Raw genomic sequence first — 22282 nt, 5'->3', positions numbered from 1 at the left:
TGTTGATATTCAGTCAAAAATATGTACACATTTCACATTTATTTTCTAGTGACAGCGTGTGGTATTAAGTTTATACGTGTGCTGTTATGAGTGTATGAATGAATTAATTTATTTTGACCAAAATGAAAAAAAAAAAAAAGCAAAACATGAACAGACATGCTCAAAAAGGAGCAGGAAGAAGTGTACACTTATATAATCCTACCTCCTCCTCAGTATTCATGTCTCATTTAAAATTGTCTATACTATCCCAAACTTATTTACAACCATAAATACAGATAAATAAACAACAGTCTTAGATATTAAATATACAAACCGCATCTCAACCAAATAACAAACATGTAACATTAAATATAAATGATTGTCTGAATACCTGATTTTTTTAACACAAATGTGTGATGGTGATTAAATAAACATGAACTCACAAACAATCATCAGGTTTTACATATATTTATTACATTAAAAACTGACACTTTGGACACACAATTACAGACAAACACATTTTTATAAATACAGTATTATGTGCACAGCGTCTATTGCAAACACTCCAACTGTTATAAAAGTGAAATGTTTGTAACGGTCTTTATTTCCGTGGAAACACAGTGTTAATAAATACATAAGTTACACACAGGAACAGGAAAACAAACCAGACGGTGACATCGATAAAACACATTTCAGTAAACTGATGTGCATCATACAAGTAGTTTTAATGTACAGAGACAACAGAAAGAAGCCACGGCACAGACTGTAATCCATGTTTTCAGATATGTCATCAACAGAAAACAGTCACAGCAAAACATCTCTGGCTTTGCTGTAATGTAACATCCACATTCACCCTGTGTTATTTCTTTGAACTATCACAATAACAGACAAACAGTCGTTCTCTACACAGTATTATAACAACTAGTCCTGTACTTTGGCCTTTGGAGGGAATCATTTACATGAAAAGGGTAGGATTCAAAGATCAAGATCAAAAATTTTTTATGTGTGTAGTTCAGATGTGAGCACCTGTAAGGCTTTTTATCATATCTTTAAACTATTTGTTTATTTATTCGTTTGTTTTTAATCTCTGGCTGATCAGAAAAGCAGAAAATAATAAAATAATAGGCCAGCACAAAAACTATAGATGTCACTATATTTCACTTTCCTTTCTTTAAGGTCTAAAGTCAAAGGAAAATGTCCACTTTTGCAGACATGTAGTCATCAATAGGCAACAACATCAGACCAGTTTGCTTGTGTATGAAACTATGAATATATGAACTATGTAATGAGCCACAGTTCGGAAAATCTTAATGGTATTATGTGAGAATTTCAGGCCGACTGGTACAACACACTGACGATTAAAATGAAGTGAAGGTGGTAGGGTTTATATCTCTGAATGTTCAACAAAGGCTAACTTAACTCAAACGATCCAGTCTGAATCCTTTCTTTTGTCATTCAAGGTCAAACAAATGCTCATCGCCGTCGTCATCATCGTCGTCTTCAGTCATGTCGTGCTGCAGACCGGCTGGTTTAACTGTTGGCAGCAGAGATTCTTGGTCATTCAGATCTAGAGACCTACAAGAGGTGAAAAACAAAGACAGCTCAATCATGGATCAATTATTGCTGCACGTCAGTCATTTAAAGCTGGGGTAGGCATTTTTTCTCCAAAACAATGCTGGCATTTCAGACAGTAACCCAGTGTTTCACATGCCTCCGTTTCTTTAATCTTATTCATTGTAGAACTGTGTACAGCACATTCATTCATTCACTCAGCCCCTTTATGCTCCTTTTACCATCTTTTTCTTAAAAAAAACTATAAAATCAATCAGTCTTTGTCTTCTTTGTGCAGCACTTTGCCTCAAGCACTTTGATTGGCTGTTAAAAAGGAAACAGTAATGTCACCGCTAAAATAAGAGAACAAATGACTATCTCTGTCGCAGCTGCGCATATAAATAAAACTGCCACGGCGAAAACAGAATCAAATGTTTTCTAAAAATTGAAGTTGAGCCCTCGGCAGTTTGAAATTATTTGGATTTTTTGTCGTTGAGAGACAAAAATTAGCCAGCTAGCCGCCCCATGGTTCATCTGCCTGGCTCCCCATCGCTGTGGACTGCTTCCCTGGGAGGAGAGCAGGCAGCAGCTTGAGAGACGGACCTTTGGTCAGTGGCTGTGGAAACTTGAATTCAGCCAGTGCAAACCCCCAGCGCCAGGGATCACAGCAAGCTGGTGGTCAACGGCAACGGTGGGGTAACCTGTGTAATGGCAGCAACAGAAAGTCTGCTGATCTGGCAGAGAGTTTGAACGGTCTGGGATTTGCACTGGCTCGGTTTCATTTGCTACAGCTGCTGACTAAAGGTGCACAGCTGCAAAGCCCTTTGAGAAGACAAACTGTGATTCAAGATTCTATGGCTACATAGACGTGAACTTGAAGCCGCAGCCATGAGCGTTTAGCTCCGGTTAGCCGAAGGCAAAATTTATTAGCAACATTTTCTCTTTGTTTTCCTTTTCTGGGTTGCTGTGCAGTGTAGGTAGTTGTTGCCGGTGCTGGAATAGCAACTCTCTCTGAAGGATTCTCCGACATTGGATCAAGCTTTCACCGCAGAGACGTGCATGGACATCTGCATTTGTAGAACAGCCAATAGGAACGCCCTCTCTCTGAAATGACCCATGATCGGCCAAAGACTTCTCTAGTGGCTTAGATTTTCTACAGCCTGAAAACAGAGCCAAGAGGCGGTGCAGAAGGCTCCTGTTCTCTCAGTCCACTTGAATTACAATATGCTCGAAGTTTATTACGGGATTCTTGCCCGATTACACCAAAGTAAACCTGCCTACCCCAGCTTTAATACATTTTTAGAGTTCACAATAACCAAAACTCACTGTTGGACTCTTGGAGAGAAGTTTTGTTTGTTGTGGCTGTTTGTTGCTTTGCTCTCCTGTATTTGACTCCTGGAGTTTCTGCTAACACACTCCCTCTTGAATCCCGGCAGTGACGCCTCAGCCAGTGCGGTCTACAAAGAAGATTGATCAGAAATCAAACAGCGACATCAACCAGATCCTGTAATCAAGAAGCTGGTGCTGCAGTGGCTTGAAAGGTGTACACTAACACATCCTCTCACCTGTAAGCTGGTGTTCAGAACCGTCCCAAAGTCGAGGTTGGAAGACACATTTTTCAGCAGTGATGGACTCCTGTGGAATAACAGAAGTAAGAGAATTTCAAAATGGACACAATCCATGTGTAATTTATAACAAGCAAATCAATACCTTGTGTATATTTCACAAGCCACAACATGGTAAACAGCAATAGTTTGAGGCAAGGTCATTTATGATGACAAATAATTCAGTCGCACAAACAACAATCAGGAAAGAGCCTTGAAACTGTCACCAGGATGAGTCCAACCATATTTATCATTCATTTACAGAGGCCTGTTGTTAAGGAACAAACAAGTGCACTACTTTGGATGAAATAAGGAGTTTGAAGAGTGTGGCTCAACAGAAATTAAATGGTCGCACAGCGTTTTCAGTTTATGGTTCAGGGAAAGGTTTTGAGTCATCTTCTCTCGCGTTTAGTGAAGCGTAATCTGCACAGACAGCTGTTTAAATCACACAAATATATCCCGCTGTATATGTGTGTTTTAACTTATTAACCATATCTACATTGATTGATCAGCTCCCAGTGTCTGTGAGCGGCAGGTTCCCCTCACTCACTACGGTGGGCTGGGAAATAAAATCAGTGACTCAATAAAAATGAACACTGTTGATTTTGTCCCGTGGTGCTAAAAGTGTTTTGGTTTAGTAAATATCTGCTGTCAGTCAGCCTGGTGAAGGCAGTTTGATCAGTCACTGCTTCAGCTCTGCAGGCAGATGGATGCTTCTGTGGACAGAGGTGCCAAATGCAGGTTAGAGGCAGTGTGGACTGCAAACTACTATCGCCATGGTGACATCAGTAATGCATGTAGAAAAACTCCTGCACCCTTACTTACAAAAATACTGATTTTAATGCTGCAACATTTCGGTATGCTCGATGAAGGCCTAGTTACAGAAACATCACAGCATTAATATCAATATTTTTGCAAATTATAAAGTTTGCAGGAGTTTTTCTCTTCTCGTCCCTCTCCTACACACTTGTTTGGAAATAGATGTGCAAAGTATTTTTTTTGTTCTGACATTAGTAACACTACCAATCACATTGCGCAACAAAATATGCCATTGTCCATGACATATTAAAATTCTCCAAGTGTGGGACAGTGTTGAGGAAAACTTTCTCCTGTTGAAAATGCATCATTTCTGTCGAGGGATGCTCATCAAAAATATGGATCAAACTACTAAAAGTCACGCTTAAGGAGACTCTGTTTAGCGCCTGTCTCTTTATGTGTCTCTCCCTAAAAAGCTCAGTCAGCTCCGATTGGTCAGTGTTTCCGGGTTTTCCAAATTTTGTCCTACTTTTTCTCTGCACCTTCACTGCAGCTGGAGAATGACTGCAACAGAGTACAGCAGCACTTTCTACTTTGAAAAACCACCAATAAAGGCTTCAAAACACAACTGGACATGTTCCAACAGGAATATGATCCGCAATCAGGGATAAAATAGTAACATCAGCAACCGATAAGACATATTTCCCTGAAGTTAGCATATATCTACATGTAGCAGTGTAGGCTACGTAATGAAAACACTTGCAGTGGCGAACCTGGAGCAGATGACTATAAAGAGAAATTCGTCGCAATCTGACGTCAACTTTTGACAACAGGTCTTACTTTTACATATGTTTACCTCATTATTTGAAACTTTGGCCACGTTAAACACAATTATACAACAGTATTTGATTGGACAAGAGGCATCCCATGAGTGCTGATATAGAGTACAACATCACTGGGACATGTAACAGTAAAATCACTCCGCTCACAGGTGTTATAAATATAAATACAACCGTTACTTTACTTAATTGTCTTCCTATGACCGAATCACAGCCGTGACGATATACAGTACAACATCATTCCCTCTTGTGTGATATTGCTTAAACATCCATCACTGCAACATTGTATATATGACAGAAAATAAGGAAAGTGTAATAGGTCCTCTTTAAGGTCTAAAAATTGTCTCAAAATGCATTACATTTTTTTAAAGGGGAAATATAAAAATTGAAAATTGTCTGTTTTTTTATTCTGCATTTATGCTGTGCCACACCATTAGCCATTTGCACTGATTTATGAGCATGTTAAATAGCCGGGACCACTAAACATTACGCGATACCTTAAGCAGAAGAAAGATTTTTTAGTTTTTCTACATGAATATTGAAGCTTAGACAGGAGACCCTTAAGTATCTTTGCTTCTGTACTTTTTGCTAATAAAATTATTGTTTTGAATGAATAAAGAAATGTCTTGTGTATCATTATATTTTGACCTGAAATATATGCAGATGCTGTGATAAACAGGAAGTCATCTACTGTACCCTGTGATCTTCTGGGATCTCCTCCTCTGGTACTCCACCTCATCCACCGTCCACACTGCGCCTTTCACATTCTCCACACGCACAAAACACTTGTGCAGGCTCAGGTTGTGGCGCACTGCGTTCTGATCCAGAGAAAATCAGAGTGAAAAAGATATTACTGAGTGCATGCTGCATAAATCAGGTATGACACACACTGGGATCACACAGTTAATTATGTCGAGGTGCGATACCTTCCAAGTGGCAGCGTTGCGCCTGAAATAAGCAAACGTCCGTGTGAACCAGTTGTATATCTCGTTGAGTGTTAGTTGCATGTCTGATGTTTCCATAATAGCCTGTAGATGGAGGGGAAATAAATAACTGTAGCACATTACAGGATCGAATTAAAGCCCTGACAGGTGATTCAGTATGTAACGTGAACATAGAAAGGTTGTTTATCAGCAAGAAAGGTCTCTTATATGATATTGTTCACATTAAAGGGCCCAGCAGAAATATAAATAAATGAAATAAAACAATATTTTAAAAAAGTAAAACAGTGATTAAGAATCTCAAAGGAGAAAACATCTGGATTCATCTAAATTGCAAATTATGCAATTAGTCTCTGAAGGGATTTAGATAATGTAAACATACTACACCTGGACAATGTTTAAAGTTAAAGCTGGGGAAAGATTTGTTTTTTCTTTCCGTCACTGGCCGAATAGACCATATTAAACTCTGATCATATTGTAAATCAAGCAGAGTGAGAGAAAACTAGATTTCTGCGCCTGCTCTTGGCTCTGTTTACAAGCTTTACAAAATCTAGGATGTGACGGGAGACCTATTCCAATCACAGGTCATTTCAGAAAGAGGGTGCTGCTACTGGCTGTTACACAAAAGCAGATGCATGTGCACGTGCCTTCAGATGGTGAAACCCCGATTCAATAGCGGAAAATCCTGCAGAGAAAGTTGCTATTGCCTGTCTTACACCACAAAGCAACCAAAACAAAAGGAGACAGACTTATCATAAACAGAGACTAAAAGAGAATCTGACCATAAATGAAATAAATCGTGCCAGTATTGGAAAAGCGTTTAAGAGATGGACAGAAAATGTAGCTAGTAGTTTGCTAAAAGGCTACCAATACTAGCTTATGTTTAAGATTATGTAGCCATTTAGAGCCTCGTTATGTCGGCTTGCAGTTCTGTACAAAAGAAACGATTGTGGAGCGGAGGGACAGCGTTGTTTCGCCTTTAAGCCGGCAAGAGAGGCTGACGACTTGTTATGTCTACAACCCACTAGCAAGAGATTTAAAATTCAGATAGCAGTTAGCAGCTAACTCAAAGTAGAAGTACAGCAACTTAAAATATCTGAATATTGGGGAGACAATGAGATCTGGGAACCCCTTACCCTCCGAGCAGAGGACAAGATCAACTGCCATATAACAATGATGGTAAATGATTGAGCTCATCTAGACACTGAATTCTACTGATGTCATCACTCTATGCCCCCCGCTGTCTTCACCATAACACCCCAAGAGAGCTGGTTCCCTCCACATACAAAAAGCACATGTCACACCCTCTCAGGTTACTAACAAGGCCACTGCCCTTAAAGGGGAAAAAGGGTGAGCCGTCAACATATGTAACACTAGACATTGACACTGTTTCATGCTACTTTTCATGCTTTTTCTTCCACTACGTACATATTTTGCGTGTGGTATTTGCTGTTTGCTTACCCCAGCTTTAAGTAAAGACAGAAATCACTTCTCCTCCAAGTCATAGACTGTACCTGTCTTATCAGTGTTGCATAGGTGAAAGGTGGTCTGATATCGGTGTTCTTGTAAAGCTCATATTCATTTTCTGAAACAAGACAAAACATACAGTAGTAATTGAAAGATGGAGTAGAAATTGTGCTATGAAGCATTTATTTTTTGTATGAACATAAAAGTGACTACAGTGTTTAGTTTACCTGAAGACAGCGAGTAGACCAAAGGGTGATGGCGACGTCTTATGGCCCCAGCACATGGTGTATGAGTGGGCGACTCTCCTTCACCACCCTGGGATGGAACGCTGACAGGGATCAGAGGTTGTGGGGACACCTGGGGCGAGTCTGACGGGCTCAGGTTGTTGTTGGCGGCGGCGACTGAGCTGAGCTGAGAGCGACACAAGCAGATGATCCAAGTTAACAAAGGGACGAGTGAAATGGAAAGACTGACAGAGAAACAAAACAGAGCGGGAGATTTTTAACAGAGTGTAACAGAGCGATTGGATTCGCCTCCTCAGAGGTGATTCCGCTAATATCGCAAGAAGAAGGAAGCCAATTATTGTTAATTATAGGGTGAAATTGTTTGGTGAGTGTTGTGATTATGGTGCAATATTTGCAAGATTAACATCTGATTAGCTTCCACGTTACGAGAGCATGTCTGCTGTCTGAAAACACAACGGCAGCCATCTGGTGCCAACAGCTGGGCATCGAAAGGAAAAGAGGCACTCACATCATGCGGCGAGTCACACTCAATCAGTACGGAGATCTCAACAAAGGAAAAGTCATTTGAGAGTTATGGTAAGAAGGTGCAAAATGGTGAAACTTTTTCCACGAAATACATTTGCCATCATTTTTCTGAGCAGATTCAAATATTTCTGACCCTCATCTTCTGCAGGTGTACCCCTAAGCCATGTTTTGTTTCTTAGAAAATGCCAACATATTTTTGCAACTCATCCAACTATAAAAGTTCACCAGTTCAACACACTGGTGGTATCTTCATCAGTGCTACAGAAGATGAGGTTGGAGCCACATGTTATTTTCACTCTCCACCACACATTTTGACTTTTGCTTACAGCCCCAAAATGCCGTACAGTTTACACCTCATTTGCTTCGTCTCTGTTGTTCACACAGCTATTACTGCACACTATCTACCTGGAGACCGTGTGGGTCAACAGCCGGATCAGACTGTGGGGACTGAAGACTCGCAGGTGCAGAGATTGACTGCGACTCCAAAGATGGCAGATGCAGGTGAGCCATCATTGCTCGCAGACGCTCCCGTTCTTTGCAGAGCTGTTAGAGGTGATGAGGGGAGAGGGAAGACATCAGCGTGGACACACACTAAACACAGCATTGTTGAAATGGAGTGCTGTGACCCAAACACATTTTGCAAAGTACATTTCTATTTGCAGTGTCAAACATCAGGAGGAAGGCAGTGTTGAAAGAACTGAATGAATAATAACCATGAGCAAGACAGTGTTTAGGTGGAGAAATTTTGGGGAAACTCTGTGTTTGACCCATAATGCACAGGACTCAGAGCTCACATCGAAGCAGCAGTTCCAACTTTTGTTGTCGGACATCTTTGCAGGACTTGTTCCTACCTGAAGCTCAAGTTGCTGAACCACCTGCATCTGGACTCTGCACTGCGCTGTACTTCTGTCATCCAGAGTGTGCTCACTGCTTATATGCCTGAAACACACACAGGAGCATTAAAGGTATACTCCACTGAATATCCGTCTATTGAATTTCAAATACTCTACTACCTTACAAAGATAGTAGCTACAATGGCTTCCCCAGAGACCCAAAACTGTGTCAAAATCTATCGAAACATTTATGGAAACTTCATTGAAAACACTTGGGCAGAAATTAATTAATTAATTAATTAATTAATTAATTAAACCTGTTTCTTGGCAGAGTGAACAATTTTTGAAACACACAACATATGCATCTACAGCAGATAAGCAGATTATGCTGCAGTAGTTTCTATGGATATTTTGACACGTTTGTTTTGTTGTTTTCGTTCATTTAAGTCACTGAGATAAGCCTAAGCTTTTTGTGAAAGATGTTTCACAGTCTCAAATACTCCTCTGTCCATCTGGATAAAATAATACTCCTTCTCAGTACGATTTTCTCTGCAAACCACAAATATGTTACATTTGCATGTTTCATACGCATCATATCCACATATTTAAACTGGTGTAGCACATGAGCTGACTCTGCCATCGGAAGATGAAGATTAAGGTGTGTTTCCTGTGGCTTTTTTAGCCACCAAACTTTGGTGTTTTGTAGCGACCTGCTGCTGTTTTTCCAGTGGGGATAGTGCCACGAAAAGCGATTGTTTTTCACTGAGACATCACTGCTTTTCCAGAGCGGATCGTGCCCCCAAACAGGATAAATGAAGCCAAAACCTAATCATTAGCCATATCCAAGTTGTTTTGTGCCCATTCTCGGAACCCATCGGCTGTATTCAGCGTCTGACTTCCGGCAGACGGTGATACAGCCTCTGGGGGCAGACCCCCTATTTTTTGGCATTCCAGTTTGATTTGGGCGGAGGAGGCGAATTTCCGTTTCCGACTTCCGTTTATATGTAAGTAAATATGCTGAACCATTGCGATGGATTCAGAGTTTGCAGAGACGCCAATTATGTTCTGCCTCGTTAGTTCACAGCACGGACCGTTTAACCTGGCAACAACTGCAGCCGGCTCAAATGTGATTGGTCAATATCACGCAGACTACAAACAGCCTACAACCGGAAACCAGGGCTCTTCCGCTCTTCTTCCAGAGGCAAGATCTTCAGGGTTTGCCTACAGACTCTACATTCACTGAATGTAGAGTCTGTATATAGAGACTATTTTGTGCCTAAACGTAACCACACATTAACCACAGTGTTGTTGAAACATAAAGTTTCAACGTATCCACTACACATGTAAATGTAGCATATCTGGGATTTGCAGAAATGTACAATGTCCACATTTTTTCTGGCATTTGGGTTACCTTCTTTTCTCACTAAACAAAGGTGGAAGCTGGGAATTACTTTGACCTTGCTAATTCAGTTAAAAAGTGTTATCAGTTATACATTTTATCTTTACTACTTTCTATGTTTTATATTTTCATTAACAAATAAGTGGTCATATTTTTCTTATGTTGTACAAAATGAGCAAGGAGATATGTGATTTATGTCTCCCTTGAATGTCAGTTGTAACCTTGCAAACTGTTATTATGTCTCAGGAAAATGGATGCATAGCTCTGTCACCTAAATGTAATGACAAAACTGAGACTACCAACATTTCAAAGCTCCCTGGAGTATTTGATAATGAAAATATTTCACAGGAGAACTTATTCAAATCATAATCAGAAAAGTGCAAAGAGACAAAGAGTTAATTGATTAAGATGGAGTTAAAACCTACTTGATGAACTGGCTGAAGTTTTCACACACCGACTCACATCCAGGCCAATTACACACACCGTGACCGTAGAGAGTGTGTGTGGCAGCGCGATCAGCTTTGACAGCACTGGAGTGAAAGTATTGCCATGATTAAAAAACCACAGCAGGCAGACAACAGCATCAAAACAGGAGCAAAGCAACAATAAAACAGATACAAGCGTGTTTTTCTTTTCTTTTCAGGTGGCAGAAAATGACAGAGAGAGGTGGAGGAGAGCACTGAAAAACAAATGGAAAACTATTTACTTTTGATTTGGGACGTGTAGTCATGTAAACTTTTTCTTTTTGCTGAACCACTTCAGGTGGCGGAACACAAAGCAAACAAACAAGACAAAATATATCATCCCAGGGGGAATTAAAAGTGAAGTCTCGCTGTGAAAGCAAAACAGCTCCTCACCCGTACCTTGAGAGAAAGAAAATGTCTACAGATGACGAGTCTTTGATGTTTAGAAAGAAGCAGTATCAGTTCTCACAATCAGTTTACAGCATGAACAGACAGATCGTACCATTCTGCCCTGCGAGGAGAAGGAGACTGCTGGTCACTGCTCTGCCTCCCTGTGACTTTTGTTGACATAATGTTGTTGGCAGAGGAGTCCTGATTGCCCTTCAACGTTGTTTTATCTTCAGTTAGTCCGTTTGCGAGCTCTTTCCATACCTGCTGCATCTCGGCAGGGCTCAAACCAGCTACAACATAAAGAAAGATAGATACAGCATGTTGTAAATTTCTAAATCTGAATATTTTCTTTTACATGCTTGTTAAGGAAACTGCAAAAAGAAAGGGGGCTTATTATCTGTGCGTAATATATTACAGACAGCTGACTTTTTTCCCGATTTATGTTTACTTAATAGTTATGGTTTGGTTTTTTCTGCTGATTACATCTGCACCTTTTAAATCTGTGCTCTGCAGTGACAGTCTTTACTTATTCCCACCTCAAAGAAACAAGGAGAGCAACTCTCTCTCATGACCTTGTGTCACCTCTTCACAGTAATCCAGAAATAATTATCACAGCCAAAATTATTACTAAGGATGAATTTTCTACTTTTAAGTTTCACTTTCATCATTGTTTATTTTAAACTCAGTGTGGTTATGTAACAGAACATAAAATCAACTAGAAACAAATCTCCCTGTGTGGAGGTCTTGGTGACAAAACTGTATCAGATGCTTGTCAGTGTTTGTCTGCTTATGTGACCTTGTGATATGATACAACATGCTAAAGTAATCTTACTATAGAAAATTGGAATATAAAGTTGGAAATGAAACAGCTTTCAACAGACACTGCTACTGAGGGAGATGAAACATAATGACCTGGAGAGGGGGCAGGAGAGGACAGGACCGGTCTCTGCACCCGGAGGAGCTGCTGCTGTTGCTGCTGGAGCTGGAGGAGCTGCTGGAACACAAGCTGCTGTGCAGGGAGCTGGAGGAAGGAGAGAGAGAATTTTCACAGAAATGTGAGGTAGCATTCATGTGAAGCTCTGCTCACACTTGCTTGTAGTTGTCCAGGTATTGATCCTGAGATAAAATCAGTGGCATATACTGCATTGCTAAAGGCGTCCTTCAACAACTACTACACTTGGGCCAGAAAATATTGTTCTCAAATCCTTAACGCAAGTGACAAAGCACACAGACATGTTCTCTTTTCACTGGATATTTTTGTTGGATCTCCTACCCTCTGCCATCCATCATATTAGCAATATTTTCATCATTTGTGTCACTTAACTTGCACCAGTATTTTTTTTAATCCGTTACATTTAATTAATCTCACTTAAAAGATTTTTTATGCCAAAATGTGTACATAGACGACGGTGCAAAACCACTCTTAGAGAAATAATAAATAGAATTTCAAAAACAGACCACAAATAACTACTGACCTCTTTAACTTTCTTGCTGGGCTTTTGTTGAAGCAGCTGCAGGTGAATCTGTTGTTGTTGCTTCTTGTAAAACTCTTTCAGATGTTGCTAGGAAAATAGTAAAGCACCATTATTATATAGACATTAACGCACTCAAAAATATTGCAGTAAAATAAGTAGAATATATTAAAATCTTGAATTACAAATTACCAACACAAAATATTTCTGGATTCATTGAGGTTTGACATAGATGTATTTTACTGACAACTATCATGACAAAGAATGAGCCAATGTGAGGTGTGAGGCACAATTTTGACACATTTCTTAGTTACGAGAAAATTGGCAAGAATGACAAGAGGGTTTTGTTTATTAACACTTAATTCAGTCAAGGGTAGTTAGGAGTTTTGCGGAGGCAGAAATAATACGAAAGCAGAGCCCTGGAACTAGTGAAGCGAAATGGAGTACGACCTTTATTAATATTACTATTTAACAAACGTCAAACCTGTGGTTGAACATACCTGGTCAGGTAGGCTAAGCAACTGGCTTTAACTTTATATTGACCACTGTATTGTATACTTTTTTTTTTTTTTTACTTTAGCAGAGCAGTTTGCCCAGGAAGACTATCAAACAAATTAGCTTAGGCTAGTACCAATCCAAGTTCTTTGCTCGTGTAAGGTAGTTATCTTTGAAAGGTTAATGCTAACTAGGCTAACTAGCTAATTTTTAAAATACATCACCAAAGTAACATGAAACTAAGTTGATGAGGGGTTTTTTTGTGGGAAAATTTTGCTCTAGACTTTGACTAGATTAGCTATAATTTAGCTGGCTAAAATTAGCAGATTCTCCCCTGACATCTTTGTATGTTTGTGTTAGCTAGCTAGTTGTCCTAGCATACAATTAGCCTATTTGAACTGAACTTAGTTTACCTTAGCAGACCAGTTTAGCTATAAGTTATCTCAGTAGCGTTTTATTAAATGAGCTCTTTTGTCTTAGCCGAAAATTAGCTTACCATAACTGACCAATTACTTTAGCTTAGCAAACCAAGCTAATTTATTAGCTAATATAAGCTAATCTGAAAGCTAAGACAAACTAGCTAGCTTACAAGCTAGAGCTAATTTATTATCTTACCTTGATAGCTACTATGCCTAGTTTTGTAGGAGAAGGGTTTTTTTGAGTTTGAGTCTATCTCTTTGGCTGATCTCACTAAGGTTGTTATGGCTGCGCGAAGTACTACCTGCTCTTTGGACTCTTTGCCAGCATGGGCTGTTAATGGGGCTATGGTCAACATTAGGATTCTATGTTTTAGCTATCCTTAATTTTTTGCTCTTCTGTGGGGTCTTTCCAGTATGTTTTAAGACTGCTGTGGTTAAACCCTTATTGAAAAAAAACAAATTTAGATCCAGACTCTCTGGTAAACTACAGGCCTGTGTTGAATTTGGCCTTTTTATCAAAAATCTTTGAACAAGTGGTCTCAATCCAACTTTTAAAATTTCTGTCACTAAATGATTTATTTGAGCCACTATAGTCTGCTTTCCACCCAAATCATTCTACAGAAACAGCACTTACAAGAGTTGTAAATGACCTATTACTAGCCATAGACTCAGACTCAACATCTGTTCTCTTGATGTTGGACCTCAGCACTGCATTCAACACAGTGGATCATTGTATACTTTTGGACAGACTTGAAAATTATTTTGGCATCTCAGGTCAGGTGCTCAAATGGTTAAGATCTTACCTGTCAGAAAGATCTCAATGTGTTTTTTACAATAACATGTCTTCTGATTCTTGTCCTGTTAGACACAGAGTCCCTCAGGGCTCCGTCCTAGGTCCACTGTTGTTTTCACTGTACTTGGCACCACTAGGTCAGATCATGCGCTCTTTTGGGATTCGGTTTCATTGCTACGCCGATGACCTGCAAATTTATGCCTGTTGTTGCAGGGAATGGGTCTGATTCGGACAAACTTACATCCTGTTTGGCTGCTGTGAGGACCTGGCTATCAACTAGCTTTCTGCTACTTAACCCAGCTAAGACTGAGATGTTAGCTATTCGTCCAGCAAAATTAAGCCACCAGTTTGATGACTTTACTCTGTCTCTTGATGATTGCGTCATTCATTGCAAGGACAGGGTAAAGAATCTTGGTGTGGTCTTTGATCAGACCCTTTCATTTGACCTGCATGTAAAGCAGGTGACAGGTAGCCTTTTTCACCTCAGAAAAATTGTGAAAGTTAGATCTGTCCTCTCACTGAAAGATGCTGAGACCCCTATCCATGCTTTTGTGACATGTAGGCTGGATTATTGTAATGTTATTTATCAGGGTTGCCTAAGAATAGTTTTTATGATCTACAGATGGTGCAGAATGCGGCAGCTCGTATTTTGACTGGATCATCTAGATATGACCATATAACTCCCATGTTGGCGTCTCTTCATTGGCTACCTGTCCAGGTTAGAGCTGATTTTAAGGTGCTGTTATTGACATATAAAATTTTAAATGGTCTGGCACCTTCTTACCTGACAGAACAGAACTCATTTTTATTTGCCCACACAGTCTCTTCGCTCTCAGGGTAGTGGTCGTCTGTGCGTCCCAAAGGTCAAAAAGAAGACCTTCGGTGAGCGGGCTTTTTCTTACTGACACCGACACTATAGAACAACCTGCCTCTTGAAATTAAACAGGCTTGCTTGATTGAGGTCTTTAAAGCAAAGCTTAAGACCAACTTGTTTATTGCTGTGTATTGAGTCTTAGGTAGCTTGCTTTTTTTTTATTTTATTTTTTTTTTTTATGGTGTCCTGTTTTAAATTGTGTTTGTGTTTTTACCAGTGCATGTTTTTACTAAATTCACCTGTACAGCACTTTAATGTAAAGTGCTCTATAAATACATTTATTATTATTAGTAGTAGTAGTAGTAGTAGTAGTGCCTATATTAGTATAAGTGTTGTATAAATACCTGCTGAAGCAGAAGGGCTTGTTGCTTCTGGTGGATCAGGGCCTGCAGCTGGTTTGGGGACAGGAGCTGCTGCATCTGCTGAGGAGCCATCATGGCCAGAAACACCTGCAAGAAAAAGGAGAAAGGATAAAATGATAGAGGACAACAGTCTACACAACGAAGGCAGAAGGACGAGTGAGTAAGACAGAAGGCAAGTGTCAGGTGTTAAACAGTAATAACCATTGAATTGGAAATCTTTCCAATCCAATTACAAAACAGCACTGTCAACCTTTTGTGAACATCATCATGCCGGATTGTGTCATTGACCCTAAATGAGATGGGAGATGGAATGACCAGTTAATTAGCAACACAATTACATGCTTGTTGTGACTCCTAATAGAAGTGTATGGGTATTAATCAAGGCAAACACTCACTGAATAATAACTGATCTGCACTGTTACTGATTGTGTGACAAATAACACAGTGTTTGTCTCCTTTTGTATTCAAACACAGACAACAGCAATTGCCATGAATGCATTACGGAACAACAAAAGCAATGTACAAATTCAACATGCTGTATTACAAACAATGCAAAAACAATATGCTGGTGCTGCCAGTTGATTGTTGGGGAAAATATAGTTTATTGTTTAAACAATATATCTTTTGTTCTACGTTTAAAATGTCAGTTGCTGTACACAGACGTGTAAGGGTTGTGACGGATGTTCTTCATAGGTTTCAGAGAAGCCCAGTGTCTATATTGGAGTAATATCTTAGCGGCTTGCAGGATGTAATGAAAAAGGAACACATTAGGGACCTTAAGTTTGTCATTGTTGTCGTCAGTCCTTTGAGATAATACCTCCTGTGATTCAACCAGACTGATAAGATAAGTAGAAAGTTCAAAACTGTGGAAATCAGATGACGAATTTACACTTTGGCTCGGCAGGTATCATGATCTGCATTGCTTGTTGGCATGTATTATTTGGTGTTATTTATCAACTGGTTGTTTAAGTGACAATTTTTAAGTCTTTAAGACAAGTTTTTAGGCATTTAGAGCCTCGTAAATGTTGGGATTTGCTTTTTTAATCTTACATCTGTTCAAATTGAATGTCTGTTTTGGACTAAACCAGAGACAATAACACATTAGAACAAATGAATAGGGCAGACAAAGTAATGTTGGAATAAGCAGAAAATGTGCAGCAATTATGTAACTGTTTACAGTATTTAAACACACAAAAATAAGTTCTTTAAAGGCTTTGCCAAAATTTACAAAACTTACTGCTCTCATCTGAGCTAACTAAACTCTTAACACCTAACACATTAACATTACATTGGATGCACCAGCCAGTAATCCTAGTGTGTCTTATAAGAATCACCTCTGTGGGTAAAAATGCACAGGGAGGGTACCCCAACTCAACTTGATGCCCTTATCCAACCATATAGCTACCTCTGAAATTCTCCAACTATTTAAGTGATACAGAACAAGCAGTTTAAAGAGGTCACCTTGGGATCTGGAAACTGTGATTTTCTGACAGTTAAGTGCTGAATAATTAATTGATTGATCATAAAAATACTGCGTTCTGCAGCTTACAACAAACGAACTCTGCTTTAATTTTGATCTCACTACACACCTGCAAAGTTTTGTTACTGCATCTTGCAGTGACATTCAGGCAGTGAAAAAAAAATTGTTCACATACAGAGGCAAAGACAGGCAGGCAGACATATAAACACATGGCAAATACTTGAAACTTTCTCTGTGGTAGTTCTCACTACAATAGGTGTCACCGGGACCACATTGTGCCATGATGACAGGCACACACAGATTTACAGAGGCAAAACAATCCCAGCTGTCTTGATGTTGTCGCGGCTGGTACTTACAGTGGATGCACCAGCCAATAAACCTAGTGTGTCTAATAAAAATCACCTATGTGTGTAAAAATGTACAGGTTATAATGTCCGTACTCCACCACATGCCCCTTAAATTCTCCAACATTTGTCAGGCAAAACAAGCACATTAAAAAGCTCACTCTGGCATCTGGGAAATCTTGATTTTCTGACAGTGTATTAATAAAAAAGTTAATGGTAAAAAAATACTTGGGTAGATTAATTGATGATGGAAACAACTGCAGCCCTAATGTCACACTTGTGTATGTAGTTTAAAAGAAGACACTGACATACAGCTGGCTTTATTATCACGCTTTAGAAATCACTGGGTAACCATGTGTGGTGTGTGGATTGGATGCTACAGTGAGAAAAAGAAATGCACTTCAGATGCAAGTCCCTCATTTTTGTCATGAGAGAAAACTAGTGTTCACTGTACATAATCTTCATTTGTGAAATTTGCAGCTTGCCAGATGAAAAACATTTTATATCACAAGCCATTATTATGTTTTGAAGACTGGAATCAATCAGGCAGACAGGCAATGTTGCAGCAGTGGCGTTATGACATTGTCACGATAGTCATATTTGCTAAAGATTACAAACAGAAAAACAAAAATATTGTTAAAATAATGTAGGGTCACATGTTGGGTGCCTTGCACAGGTTTAGAAAGTGAATTAAGAGAAAAGAGCAGAGCAGAGCAAAACTGACAAAACGAGAGAACAAACTGAGGAAATGGTGGCGACCAGACGTTCATTATCTTGGTTGTTTTATTGATCCCCTAGATTAACATTCGCAGAGATGGAATCACAACAGACAACCATAAAATTATGTTGGGTCATGCTTATTTGCCTTTCACTTGCATCTGTTTGGCCTAGGTCTGTGGACAATTATTCCTCCCTGGCTCTGGCTCACAAACTAATAATGAAGGACAAACACAGTTCTGCGTGTCAACTCCCAACCCGGATCAGATCTCATATGAAATCCAGGCCACTGTCAACAGAGCTGCAGTCACCGGGTTTTGGTGTCCTGTCAGAGGACGTCCAATATGGAGCTGGTATTTCTCCTGACATCTGTTTGCTAAGACTGTTCTTATGAAGAGGAGGAAGAAGAGACAGCAGAAGAAGAGGAGGACGAGGGGGATATTGAGGAGGATGAAGATACCTGTTTATGGTGGAGATTCTGCCAGTTTTCACCACTCACTCCACTGCAGGAGTCCCCATTAGCTACTCTCCCTCCTGCACCAACGTCTGTGTGGCTGAGGAGGCTGCTGGCTGGGGTTTGACGGGCTGCTGTGGGACTGAGAGGAGACTCAGGCATCCCAGCTCAGGTCCTAAAAGAAAGCAGGCAACACTAAATGAGATAAAACACTCAAACGCTGTAGGTACAGTTTAGCTTCATTGCTAAATTATGACTTTGTGTGGCTTTGCGTTAAAGACATGGCAAGAAAAAAAACAGTAGGCATGTCAGCATATTTAATTCACACAGAAAAAAAATCCGGATTTCTGGGCATTAACATCATCCACACCCTCATGCACAAAAATCCCTTCAGCAAAGTAACATATTAAGTTTTTTTTTTACATGGTATCGACAATTAGACATGCATGTAACAGTTATTGCACAGCACCACTTTTATAATCTCAGATTATCACTGCTCAAATCCCTGTTATCTGACACAGAACTAAGTCAGTAAATGTATCCGTATCTTATTGGCAGGGCATGAAGATCCAGGAAAGCTTGCATAAAGTTTTTCAAATCCAACTTTTTAGTACATTCAAACTTATCCCTGCAGTGCATGAAGAAGAAACTAGCTGTAAAATACAACCTATTACCTCTACAACTGAGCACAAACAGGAGTTTAACTTTACATATAACTCCTAAAATATACAAGAAGTAAAGTCAGATCAAAGCTCCCTGACACCTCCGTGTCTGTAAGAATTGTATTAAAGCTACATACCGTTAAGGTGAATAGTCGAATTCGGAGCAGCCAGGCAGAGTTGATGTCTCAGACTTGAAGTCATGCAGTTTGGAGTGAGGATGGGAGAGAACTGATAGAGTTGTGTGTCTACCTGAGGGGGAGGAGTCCCAGTGTCAGCCAGTGGTTTAGACAGTGAGAACAGCAGTTGATTGCTGGCATGTGAGGAAAAGGAAAATCAGCTGGAGCTACAGATCATGTTTACTCTAACAGTGCTTACCTGGTGAGTGTCTCCACATTTGTAGTGATGATTTCTCTTCAGCATTTGTGAAAAAAGAAGTCCTCTACATTTTACATTAGTCAATAAATATTACATCTACATTACAATCATATCACAAAATATAATGTGTGACATAGTGCATGTGCTTTTCCATCATATATTTTGCAGTGTGAATCAATTTTTGCAGGCGCTGTTTTTCTTTGTTGATATTCATAGACATACACAACCCAATGAAAAAAAAAATGCCTCAAAACAAGCATAATTTATTGTCTTTCATGATTAAAACAAAGACTCCGCTTTGAGAAAAGACAAGTATAGTTGTCTGTGACTTTATTTAGATATGCAGTATCATCAACAAAAAGAGCTCTGCAGCTACACAACTGTCAAACTGTTATCAAAGAGCTATTTACAGTATTGTCGGCACTTTTGTTCGAATAGCATATCAGTGCATCTGTTAAAAAAACAAATAAAAGGGTTTTTAATTTTGGCTGTTGATAAATGCAGTGTACCCTAGAGTGTAAAACATCAACACAGCTACACTGGAAAACAATATCCGAAGTGACTCTAAACTTTGTGGAGGACATTTCTGCACAGTCATGTCTGCATGTTTTTAAGCATTTTTGTTCAACATTTGTGTCCTTTCCTTTCCTTTCCTTTCCTTTCCTCTCCTTTTTCCTGCTTCTCTACTTTAAAGCACCTTTATCACACCCCTTCAGTGTTTTTTGTAATGTCAGCACTTTATTGCCAAATTTGTTTTACAGACTGCAAGTGAATAATAAAGGAGGATGATGAAGACCAGAGGCCAGGCTGTTGTAACATCAGGAGCTATTCTACTTTGGTGAGACGAGAGGGATATCAAGGTAAAGAACAAAGACCCTGAATACATTCTTTAATATTTTTACACACACACACACACACAATGTTACATGTTTATCCCTTGTCATGGGCATAGCTATAAATCTACACAACAAGATGAAGCTGTTTACACCATATAAATGTAGATTATTGCTGCACATTTATATATGATGCATTTCTATGAGTGATAGCAGAGCAGAGAGGCCAAATCTCACCTCAAAACATGTCAAAGCAGGACGGAGCAATTAATGATTGAATTGTCGATATTACCAAGGTAACTTTCTGCCACCTACTGGATTAGTATTTACCTGCCCTCCAGTTTTTATTGGCAGTGGAGCCTGCTTATAGTGATCAACTGCTGATATGGATCAAAAAGCTTGGGACAGAATCATTCCTATACAAATGCTGTTTAGATAACTGGCTTATTGTAATCAAGTAGTCCACTTACAGTGTTCATTTTGGGTCTTCTCATACATGACAACATACTACAGTAATTCTGTTTTTTCCACCTAACTGCCATGATACTTTGGCTGGAAAGTTAAGTCATTTTCTCACAATGAAAAATGTAGTGTCCTCAAAGCTCATTACAAACTGCTCAAAATGAGCTGACGTGATGCAGCAGTGACTTTTTGTTCCTCAGGACACCTTGTGTAGTCTACTGAAACAACAAGACACAGCCATGGCTGCTGATAAAGAAAGAGATAATGAAGCATTGTAACAGACATACAAATTACAGTTAGATGGTAATGTGCATGACAAAGAAGAAAAATTGGTATGATAATCATCTGCTGATAGTTTGTCGGTGAAGATTCTCAGTCATCCAGGTCATGGTAGTGCTATATTGTAGAACTGAAGAAGCTTCTTGGAAAAGAGGCGAAACGTCTTCAAGAAATGCAAGCAAGTTCAGTTGCCTACGATATAGCACTTACGATCTGCTGATAGTGATCAATTTGCCCTGGACAGACGTGATCACCATAAGATGGTTCCACTATCATGTGACATGTGAATTTCTCTCTGTAAATTTAGAAACAGGAAACACCCTTCAATATAGTGTCCACTTTGTTCTTCTTTCATTATACTGCTTTAAGACAGCTCAGGGGCAAAATTAAAAGTTGACTTTGTAAGGAAAAGGTTTTATCAACTCTCTGATGACTGGAGACGTACACCAGCAGCCAGGAAACCTGAGTTCTTGCCCTGGGGGAGTCATGAACCTGTTGTCATGTGACTCTCTCATGCTTTTCAGAGCTGGGTCGTTCATCTCCCAGCAGTGCAGTCTGGAGGTCATGGGTTGAACGTCGTGCCCTCTCCCAGCTGCAGCCCTGCCATATGAGTTAGGCAGCCTCTCGGGAAAATAGTAATGTCTCATGCAGCTTGGGGGTTTTACCCAACCCGCACTGATGCTCCAAGGCTGATAGCACAGTTGCGTCCAGTCCCAGTAACTCATCTGACGCCTCCTTGGTTCCTGCAGAGGGCATTGTGGCTCCACACAACCCAAACATCTGTTCTCATAGAAGCTTCCCAGGAAGCAGCTGGTCTCCATCCAAGCCAGACACTCTTCCACTTTGTCACATCGCCCCCTCTCCCTCCTCCCCCTGCTCTTCTTGTACTGCCTGAAGTTCCCCTGCTGGAAGTCTCTCAGGTGAGCTTGGTGGACGCCCCAGTAATGGCCCCGGCCGTCCTCGCAGCGGCTCACCTTCACAAAGCAGTCGTTCACAGACAAGTTGTGCCGGACGCTGTTCCTCCAGCCCGGACCCCGGCTCCTGAGGTAGGGAAACTGCTCCTCCATGGCTCTGTAGATGGACGCCAGGTTGAGTTTCTGGGAGGGAGAGGAGAGGAGGACTTTGGCGATCAGGGCAATGTAAGAGAGTGAAGGCTTTGAGAAGAGCTGTGTGGCCTCAGAGAAGGGATTGTCTGAGGAGCTCGTGTTATCAGGTGGATGAGCTGGGCTGGTGAGGATGCTCTCATAGGTGCTGACAGCGTCTGCCGT

General features: G+C 40.1%; 1 protein-coding gene across 1 annotated transcript; it reads right to left on the bottom strand.

Annotated features, from left to right (window-relative positions):
- Positions 1–484: 484 nt before the first annotated feature.
- On the bottom strand, positions 485–19266 carry LOC125887472 (forkhead box protein P2-like). Its single transcript, XM_049574321.1, has 16 exons — positions 19203–19266; positions 18410–18578; positions 15391–15495; positions 12469–12555; positions 11906–12014; positions 11106–11283; positions 10565–10669; positions 8759–8846; positions 8313–8450; positions 7365–7548; positions 7185–7255; positions 5656–5757; positions 5426–5547; positions 3096–3165; positions 2857–2987; positions 485–1554 (listed from the first exon to the last, which is right to left on the bottom strand). The coding sequence occupies exons 2-16, from the start codon at positions 18563–18565 to the stop codon at positions 1431–1433; spliced, it is 1770 nt and encodes a 589-aa protein (XP_049430278.1). The 5' UTR covers positions 18566–18578; positions 19203–19266; the 3' UTR covers positions 485–1430.
- Between the last annotated feature and the right edge of the window lie 3016 nt (positions 19267–22282).

Source organism: Epinephelus fuscoguttatus, linkage group LG4, assembly GCF_011397635.1.
Source record: "Epinephelus fuscoguttatus linkage group LG4, E.fuscoguttatus.final_Chr_v1".
Classification (NCBI taxonomy): Eukaryota; Metazoa; Chordata; class Actinopteri; order Perciformes; family Serranidae; genus Epinephelus; species Epinephelus fuscoguttatus.
The sequence above is the reverse complement of the archived record's forward strand: the minus strand, read 5'-3'. Positions and strand labels throughout refer to the sequence as shown.